The following is a 9406-nucleotide window of genomic DNA, read 5'->3' on the forward strand; positions in this document are numbered from 1 at the left end:
AAACAAAAACTCCTATATCTCATTTCTTAATAAGGAATGGAGGGGAAAAATAAAGATAAAATAAAATAAACAGCTAGCGTAAGACAAGATAATACTAATAATAATGGTAAAATGATAGTGATCGATTACTCAGAAAGAAAGAAAAACGCTAAATGTTTTTAGATGCAGTTAAGAATATTTGAAAAAAACTGCTTTGGCCTATTGACTACAACATTGTCAGTTCAAGGAGAAACTGATGAATTTTTAAGACCAAAAGTAATAGTCCTGAACTTAAGTAAAATGTGTAGTTATGCTATCTGTACTTTACTTCATCATTTGTACAATGGTACTTTTTTACTTGAAACACATTTCATTTTCCAGTACGTTTTAAAACAGTTATTTCAACACCTTAACTTAAGTTTTGTTTGCACTTTACTTTGATTTGCTCCTACTTTTACCTTCTGTAAGGAACACAACAGAGTATTTCTTCCTTCACTGCAGCCTTTTCCTATTCATAGTTTCTAGCTTCTGTTTTCGGTTTGGCAACACTCGTAATCATTCTGAAACAACGTTGTAATCACAAACTCTTTGTAAATATATTTGTGTGTTTTGTCAGATTAGAGGTAATGTCTGCTTGATGGATATTTATTTCTTTTTTTCACAGCCTCACTCAGTTAGAAGTAAAGTAAAGTTTCTCAGGATGATTAACATTTCCTGCATCTGCGTTATCATGATACAGTTTCTAAATTATGAAAATAGAGAAACAAAAATGCAATAGGCCTTATCATGGTTATTTAGCAGAGGCGCATCATATTGATAATTTCAAGCTATTAATAGATTCATGTCTGTCAAATTATGTAATTCTCTGTGAGTATTGGTTTGAAAAGGGGGGTTGGTGCATTTTGAGGGTTTTGGGGGGATCACATCATCCATGTGCCGATGAACCTGAGGAGAGAATTGCCATGGAAACCTTTGTATCTGTGTACCTGTGATTGGCTGTCGTCAGCGAGCGCTCGTCTCTATGTTTGACATTATTCAGCACTCGAGACACAGAGCCAGTCATGGGATCCTATACCTCAAGAACATCCTTGTTTTACATTGCCCTACTTAACTACAACACACACTCACAACCTTTGCCCCCAGGGAGAGGGCAAACACAATAAAAAATGCTGACAGAGAATATGTAAGTAGTTGAATTAGATGTTGCATAAAACTTTTAATTTGTGATTTTGGGGGTTTCTATTATATCCCTATCACACGTTATTACTCTCTGCAAATAGGTAACGCTCTCGTCTGGAAGAAAAGGGTCTGATTGCTTTGCTTTAACCTTCAAAAGACAAGCTGGAATCCAAGGGGAGTTACATTTCTGACTCGCTAGTGACAGTATTCCCAGTGTGCATTCATGTCCACACTAACCACAAACAATAACACTCTTGTTTTAGGGTCAGCCGCTCCTGCCTGTTCCTCAGAATCACATGAGCAGCTCCAGAGCAGCAGCGAGAGGGCCGGAGCAGGCAGGTGGAAGTCAGATAACCTTCTATGTGGATGGCCCCACTGTAATCACATCAATTCTCAATCATGTGCTCAATTTGCTGGTGAGTTGGTGCAAACAAACGTTTCTCTTGTGGTAAACCATCACAGATATTCTCTGCGGGTCGAAATGTGTAATGTTCGATTAGATTTAGCATATAGCATTTCAAAATACAAGTTTGAAGAAAAGAAGCTGTAAGAAACAAACAAACTTAGGTTTACTGAAATAGAAAGAAGTTTTTTGGTGCTGCCCGGTGGTCTAGTGGTTAAGGCGGCGGCACATATGCCTTGTTCTATGTGCAGCCGGCCGCAGTGTCGTGGATTTGGATCTGATGGTATTCTCTTTTTTTTAAATATTTTGTTGCCTGTAGGCTTTATTAGACAGGCAAGGAGAGCGTGAAATGGGGGGTGAGAGAGAAAGGAGGACATGCAGCAAATCGTCGGAGTCGGGAGTCGTGACCCGGAGCCTGGCATACGTGTGCTGTGACTCAACCACTCGACCACCGGGCTCAAACTACTACTACTAGTTTCAGTACCAAAAGTATTCCAGTAAAAGTGTCATATTTAAATCTATTATGTAAAAAATGTTGAAGAACATGTTTAAATTTGTACTTTTAGAATAAAATGTAAAATAGTAGTATTTTTGTAAGTGTAGAATGTGGTAATCTAGATGAATATTATAGGTATATTTTGCTCAAAGCCTAATTTGAATTCAATACTTTTATTCAGGATTTCTCCATGAATGTGCTAATAAGAACCCTTCAAACGTAACAGAAAGTACTTTTTTTGTAACTTTTCAGTTCTTTAAAAAATTGGGAGGTAGGAGGTACAGATGTAGTGAAGTAAATGTAAAAAGTACAACTGTAATATATAAGTAAAGTACAGACCTACACCAAAAATGTTATTTATGTCCAGTACTTTTGTTTTCCTTGTTAGTTTCCTCCACTGTCTACTTCAAATGGAAATTGCACAGGACATAATTATATCAGAAAATTCACAGCTAAATCTCTTATACAGAAACACATAGACGACTGTTCCCTTTGGAAATAATGACAAATTCACTTTTATCTAAAAATGTGCAAGTTCTCCTCTTATTCCTGATGTGTGTTCATCTGCAGCCCTCGGGCGTCTGTAGTAGAACACCTCTACCCTCCCTACACAACACGAAGACCTGTTGTGTGTATGTGTATGTTTATGTGTGTGTGTGTGTCTGTGTGTGTGTGTGTCTGTCTGTGTGTGTGTGTGTGTGTGTGTGTCTGTGTGTGTGTGTGTGTGTGTGTGTGTCTCTGTGTGTGTGTGTGTGTGTGTTTGTGTTACTTTTGGTTGTTTTATGTTTATTTCCAGCCTTATCACTTATAGTCTTTGCGTCGCTCATCTTCTTGAGTTCATCCTGCTTTAATCATCTCTTTAAAGCTGAATAATTCATAGCTTGTTCTATTTTTGCACTGCCAATTATGCATGTGCCGTGTGATATGTTGGTATATTGCATAAGACAAATCACTTTCTATTGAAGCCACTGTTTGTTTTTGACACATTGCCAAACATTCCCTCCCCATTGTGTAGTATCTGAATGCATCTTTACTGTCTCTTGTCGTGGCAGTTGTATTCTGCATGTGTATGTTTACGTCTATGGTTTGTTGTGTCTCCTCATGACCCGAGCTTGCCCTTTTGCTGATATTTCTCTGGGGTTATGGCGGCGGCGTGTAGCAGCTGGGCTGGGGGCCACACAGTTCAAGACAGGGGCAGAAAGATTCAGAAGCTGACGAGGATCACCATGGAAACCTTTATAATTCTCTGCTCTGCGATTGGTCCAAACGCGAGCATCAGGCATTGGCTATTTGTGACATTATCATTATCTGCCACTTGAGACATGCACACAGTCGAAACTACTGCCATTATTTACTACAACGTTGTGGTGGTGTTTTGGGCTGTTTCACCCAAACGCCGCAGTGACAAGGTGAGACTGGGCAGGTGATGCCAGAGTGTTTGTGTGTGGGAATAGCAGCACTATAATTGGATCAATACTCCATCACGTGTCCGCTTTTCCGATTGATTTTGCTGTAAAAAAAAAGGGCAACTCCCGCAGTAATAGCATTCTGAGAGTTCACTGGAAGAACTAATCACTAAGACATTTGTTGTTTAACCAGATCTACACAATCCATTTTCCAAGCATTGTGAATTACTATTATTGCAACGAAGGGGAAGTGATCCTCAAACTTTTAACGCCAAGATAGTGTAGTTGGCTGTGTGTGAAACCTGATCAAAACCAGGTGTATAACAAGACTTATGTAAAAAAATAGGCCTCAACCAAGAGTAAAATCCATGTGACTGTGTTATTTCATGCTGCTGAGTGTCCTCTCCAATAAAACTTAAGGACAGAAAGTTTTCCCACAGCACAGAAGTTAGATGTATTCACAAAGATCCATTCACAGTATTTACTCATCTTACTTGCAAGCCAAAAATAACTACTCTAAATAGATGTGGCCATAGATTGCACTTTAACTGTGGGAAAGTTAAAGGCAGGACAATAAATTCTGGAAATGAAATGAAATCAGCAGAAAGACATAAAATGTCCCAGAAGGACAACCACACACCTTAACACCAGTTTGAAATAGTTATACAGTTGAGTCATATATCTTGTAAAAAATGAAAATAAAACTTTAGAAAACAATTAAATTAACATCATTTTGTACTTAAGATCACGCTCATTTTCACTCCAAATGTAGGCTTATTTAAATAAAGCTCTACTGCACAAATGATCATCTCTTCAACGTGGTTGAAAATAATGTTTTATACAAGTTCAAATGACACATACACATTGTATTGTGTTTTCACTTCTAGACAGATGATTCATTCAACATTCTCTTTCACACATTTCGCAGTAAACATGGCCCTTCCTCAGCACCCGTTTGACCACACACAGTTTGAGGGCTGGACTATTTGCAAATCTTAATCTTGCCTCATTAACGCCAATGAACCAGTTTTGTTTTTTCCTTTTTCCCCCAGCAAATCAATAATCCTTCCGCGTGAGAGGGCTTTCACCGGATAGAGCCAGAGACACAGCATAAGAAGGCAGCTGCTTGTTGAGTGTTAAGGTGATTTTGCGTTGCTTATTATTATTATTAATAATATGTGACACTTTTGCTGTTGTGTGAAGGGACCCGACGTGGCCGTGGAGGAGGTGAGGAAATTAAGACATGATCGGATTGCACAGGGAGAGGTGGCACTAAGACCCAGTGGAGAGGACAGAGCCACCCACTCGCTGCCTGTGCGCGTCTGTTTGCTCCACACACCGCTCAGAAGATCCCCCTCTCAGAAGTGTCCTGTATGTGTAAGACAGCCATCCCGGTGCAGGACGAGGATTTAGGTGGAGATGGGCGGTGATTGGAGAGGCGCGGGGCGGTCGCAGTTGGGAGGCGGGAGGAGGAGGAGGAGGAGGAGGTGATGGTGATGATGGAGCCAGGTGAGGAGGAGACTGAGCTGAGCCCCCCTTCTTCTTTTGGCTGTTCTACCGCCCAGCCTCACTCCTCTCGCAGCGGGACAGAGACAGCCAAGCCAGACCTCAGCTATTGCACCGGAGCAGCAGCGGGACATGGTCAGGTATGTGCACCCCTGCTGAGCACACATTATTGATTTGGCATTTTAGCTCAAGTGTGCTCATTTTTTTTTTTTTTGTAGTTGCGTTTAGTTGTTTGATTAATTGTGTTTTAAATGCAAGTGGTAGAATGTGGTTCATTTGATCATGGGACAGACAAGAGGCCGTGTTCTTCTGGCAGTAAACACAGTGTCATGTGCATATGAGAGGGTCATAAGGTTTCCACTTCTCCTGCAGTAAAGTTGTGACGATGTGCGGTTTGTATTGGAGGAATTTAAGGCCTAAAATGACAAATGGCACACGTTTTTATTGTGCCTGTGTAAATGTTTGCGTGGAGCTTGTTTCGTCAAGAAAAATATTGATTATGGCATCAAACTATTAGATTACCAGACAAATCATAAATTTAACAAATGTGAACTAGAGTCCATCCAGAATTTGAGTTTTAAATATTCATGTATAACTCTGCCTTTGATACTATAATCATAAGAAATATAATCAATGATCAAGTTGAGCTTTGCAGCGAAACATATTTTTATTATCAAATACATTTTCTAATGGTAAGACACTGACATATTGCTGTTGGCTGTGTACAATTTATTCCATAATGATGATTCTAAGGCAATCAATACATTATGACATTGTCTGCAAATTAACCATATTATTACTATTATTATTATTATTATTATTATTATCATTATTATTATTGGGGTATGCTAATCCGACCTGTGTACCGAGATCAGGGACCAAAACCCTCAATAGCATAACAGTGTAACAATTGTTCCTATAGGATTTTATTTTTAGATCAAAATACAAAAACTGCTGCTTTAATTTGGAGCTAGTTTATTAGTCAGAAGTTAAACCTGTCCATCTGACCTAATCATCGCAGGCCTCTTGACGTGTGTGTCCATCTGCAGAGTGTTTTGGGGCTGTCACACTTGTGAAATGGAAAACTTGCCCATGCAGGTGTACAGTGTATGGAAATGTACCACAGACTGTAGTGCTTTGACTGCGTGGGGTTGTGTCCGGGTGACGTTGTGACCGTAAACACAAACAATGGACTCTGACAAGCAGGATACTATTAAGGAAAATGAGCTTGAACCATAGCAACTGACCAGAGTGACAATATCATAAAAGAGCAAAAGTACTAAGTGTGTTTGTGTTTTTTAATTGTGGGTTATTTAACTTTGGGTCAATGGAAGATGGACGTAGTAGATAGACAAGTTTTTGTAGAGCTGACAGCACATGTTTATGTTTTAGGATTTCAAACGTTAGTGTTGTTTAAACTGTTTTCACACAACATAGAATACTCGTGTTACAACAGTACAAAAAAATAATATTACATTTTTGCTGATAAGGACAGCTGACTGCAGTGGTCTGATGAATCAACATCCATGTATTAATAATGTCAAAGGAAGCCTCTCAAATGTTGTTTTTCATAAAGGATAAAAAGTGCCGTATTGATTGGTCCATCACTCAGACAGTGATAATGCTGAGTTTTGCAGTTCATTTCTAACCCAGTTTCCTTCTAGACTCCGTAAGGTCGACATATGGTCCACTCTGTGCTTTTAGTTTGTCCCTGGGGCAGCTGCCCTCCAAACACGCATCTGAACATACAGATGTCCAATTCACCAAGAGTCATGAGCAGGGAAGAGAAGGAATATTACCGTAGAGTTATTTAGAGATAGTTAGACCTTGTATCTTCCAGAAATCCATAATCGTTTTGTCTTGTTGTCAGTTATTGTATGTGAAATAGAATGAAAATGAAGACTTTGGAGTCAACATTTTATGCCTCTATTAAAAAAAAAAAAAGTCTTTGTATAGCCAGAGAGGAGGAAGAGGATATCTGAGGAGACTTCTGATCAGCCACAATCACACCTCCAAATTGATAAAGGTTTTTTTTAAAAAACTGTTTTCAAGGAGCGAGGACCTAATATTTAAGTGTGACTTCCCATCACAATGTATCAATAAATCCGCTTGGCAAAGGCACGATGGCAGAGTTATTGGTCCAGCCTTCTTAGCATGCTTTGGTTTCCTCTGGGTGCTTTGGTTTCTCTACCACAAAAACCTAAACAAAATGATTCCTTCTGGGACCAGGACTCCCCTAAACACAAAACTCACGGGGACTCCCCTGATTAAATAAAACATTAAAAATGGCATGTGTCTAACTATTTTCTCCTTCTTCTAGATCTTTAAAGCTGGATGTGTGTCTGTGGGGCTCCAGTCAGTTGTTATCTCCAGGCTGGGAGACCGATCAGAGTGGAGTCAGGACCTGTTTGCTACAGCTGCCCACCGGCCGCTGCCCCCTCTGAGTTTCTCTGCAGCGCCCTATAATAGGGGAGGATGGGTGATGGGCCTGTGACACTCAGCGGCCTTTCTCATCCCATCCTCTCATGGAGCATCCTGTCACTGCCAGCCCCCCTTGGAACACCTCTCTGTCCGGGCTACCCTTCCTGCCGGCACTACTGCACCCACAAGCCACACCTAACGGGACCCGGCCCGTCGTCAGTAGACCCGGCGGGGGAGTGGAACTGAGCCAGTCTTTGGCCATGTGTGCCATGATTGTGATGGACATCCTGGCTGTGGTGGGGAACTTGGCTGTGATGGTGGTGATCACCCGGAAGCCCCAGCTCCGGAAGTTTGCCTTTGTGTTTCACCTGTGCCTGGTGGACCTGGTGGCTGCGCTGGTGCTTCTGCCCCTGGGAATTCTCTCTGATCGTGTTATGGTGAATGAGACCCTCTGCCGGTGCTACCTGTGCCTCTCTGTGTGTCTTGTGAGTGCGGCCATTCTTACCATCTGTGCCATCAACGTCGAGCGCTACTACTACATTGTGCACCCCATGAGGCACGAGGTGAAGATGACTGTGGGCGTGGTGGTGCTAGTGCTGGTGGGGATATGGGTGAAAGCAGTGCTCATGTCTGTGCTGCCACTGTTGGGATGGCTGCTGCAGGGCAGGCAGGGGATAGGGGCTCCCCTGGACCGTGTCCCTGGGCAGAGACAGTGCTCCCTTCATTGGACAGGGGGGCAGCTCACACGTATGCTCTTCATGGGCTTCTTTAGTTTTATTTTTTTCTTGTGTCCGTTGCTGATCATCCTAGTGGTGTACTGTAACATGTTTAAAGTGGCTCGTGTGGCGGCCATGCAACACGGCCCACAGCCCACATGGACAGAATCATTCCGCCAACGCTCAGAGTCTCTCAGCAGTCACTCTACCGTAGCAGCCAGCCTGAGTGGGACAGGGGCCCGCACCACCCCTCAGAGGATGTTCAATGGGGGTAAAGCAGCAGTGGTGCTGATGGCGGTGGGGGGTCAGTTTGTCTGTTGCTGGTTGCCGTACTTCTCCTTCCACCTGTATTCAGCTACAGTGTCAGCCTCGCCCTTTAACCTGGCCCAGCTGGAGGACGTGGTTACATGGATTGGATATTTCTGCTTCACCTCCAACCCCTTCTTTTATGGCTGCCTGAACAGACAGATCCGCGAGGAGCTGGGCAGACACCTGGCCTGTCTGTTCAAGAGGGCGGGGCGTGGGGAGGTGGAGCAGCTGCCCAGCAGAGAGGCCTCCATAGAGGAGAACTTTATGCAGTTCCTCCAGGGCACAGGTTGCAGTCTGGAGCCCTGTAACTCCTACAGCAGAGCCAGTCCTGAGCCCGGGTCTGAGGGTCCTGCCGAGCCCACGGACTGCACCATCCCAGGGCAAATCCTGGAGGAGACCTCAGAGTTCATACCACGACAGCAGCTGAACAATGATGTGCATGGATCAGAGAGAGGCGTCAAGACGATCCCAGAACTCTAATTCATGTACTGTTTGTTAAAAACCACTTATACATTAGGTATATTCCTGTTTTGACTAAATGAATACATCTCTTGTTCTGCTCTGACACAGACCACAGAATACAGCAAAAAGGCAGAATTCTAGTTATGTGGCTTTTTCATGAAACTGAAGCTGCTCCTCCACATATCTACAGATATGCTCCTCTGTCCCGCCTTGACGCGACTCGGCTCTGAGCCGATATGTTACACACATTGGGTTATTTACTGTATGACGTCATGTGTTAAAGCCCAGGTGTTCTTTACTGTCATAATGGAGCAGAATCCTCTTTTATGCTGCCCACAGAAACACAATGGACTTTTTAAGATTATATTATATTTCAATTATTTTCCCCATTATAATTTGCGCCCAGAAAAGGCTAAATGCTATTTGAAAATAGTTACACATTTCACTTATATTATTTTGTGTGAAACTGTCTCTGTTTTCTTCATACAATAAAGACAATGTCCATGTTTCTGTGTTTTTATCTCTTAGT

At 42.3% G+C, this 9406-nt stretch overlaps 1 protein-coding gene across 1 annotated transcript; it reads left to right on the forward strand.

The window, feature by feature from the left end:
- The first annotated feature begins 4845 nt into the window (after positions 1-4845).
- On the forward strand, positions 4846-8967 carry gpr61 (G protein-coupled receptor 61). The gene is made up of 2 exons (XM_072450102.1): positions 4846-5109; positions 7290-8967. Exon 2 carries the CDS (start codon positions 7495-7497, stop codon positions 8893-8895), a length of 1401 nt encoding a protein of 466 aa, XP_072306203.1. The 5' UTR covers positions 4846-5109; positions 7290-7494; the 3' UTR covers positions 8896-8967.
- Positions 8968-9406: the final 439 nt, after the last annotated feature.

Source organism: Eucyclogobius newberryi, unplaced genomic scaffold (genome assembly GCF_026437365.1).
Source record: "Eucyclogobius newberryi isolate DKJ021-1_F unplaced genomic scaffold, fEucNew1.0.hap1 SCAF_17, whole genome shotgun sequence".
Classification (NCBI taxonomy): Eukaryota; Metazoa; Chordata; class Actinopteri; order Gobiiformes; family Gobiidae; genus Eucyclogobius; species Eucyclogobius newberryi.